Source organism: Antrostomus carolinensis, unplaced genomic scaffold (genome assembly GCF_000700745.2).
Source record: "Antrostomus carolinensis isolate BGI_N321 unplaced genomic scaffold, ASM70074v2 scaffold2689, whole genome shotgun sequence".
NCBI lineage: Eukaryota > Metazoa > Chordata > Aves > Caprimulgiformes > Caprimulgidae > Antrostomus > Antrostomus carolinensis.
The window spans coordinates 24,634-25,191 of record NW_010340445.1 but is presented as its reverse complement, the minus strand read 5'-3'; the positions used below and the strand labels follow the sequence as shown (position 1 = coordinate 25,191).

Sequence of the window (558 nt, the reverse complement as noted above, 5' to 3'; positions counted from 1 at the left end):
TTGTCTGGAGAAGAATCTTTACCCTGGGAATTGTTTGAACATGCTGCTGCTGTCCGATGCTCATTGCTGCGAGCGGCTGCTGGAGCTGTCCTGGAGGATGGCGTTGGCCAACTTCACCTCGCTCTGCAAGACCGAAGATTTCCTCCGGTTGCCCAAAGACAAACTGCTGGAGCTGGTGGAGAGTGAAGAGCTGGAGGTAGAGGATGAGACGTTGGTTTATGAAGCTGTTATAGGTTGGATCAGGTATGATTTGCCCCGACGCCATGAAGTTCTGCCAGAGCTGCTGCGTTCTGTCCGCCTGGCCCTTCTGCCCGAGTCCTACCTGAGAAAGCAAGTGGCCCGTGAGAAGCTGGTGACCAGCCACAAGCTGGGAGAGGAGATCGTGGCCGACGCCGTACGATGCAAAATGAAGATCCTGCAAAACGACGGCCTCGTGACAGGGTGCTGCGCCCGACCCCGCAAGGTCAGCCAAGCCCTGCTGCTGCTCGGTGGCCAGACCTTCATGTGTGACAAGATTTATATGCTGGATCATAAAACCAGCGAGATCATTCCTCGTGC

General features: G+C 55.6%; 1 protein-coding gene across 1 annotated transcript in view; it reads left to right on the top strand.

The window, feature by feature from the left end:
- LOC104531289 (ectoderm-neural cortex protein 1) overlaps nt 1-558 on the top strand; it is a 1,650-nt gene that overhangs the window by 269 nt on the left and 823 nt on the right. Inside the window, exon 1 of the mRNA XM_010176135.1 lies at nt 1-558. This exon is cut by the window's left edge and continues 269 nt beyond it; it is cut by the window's right edge and continues 823 nt beyond it. Coding sequence (XP_010174437.1) covers nt 1-558 — 558 coding nt within the window.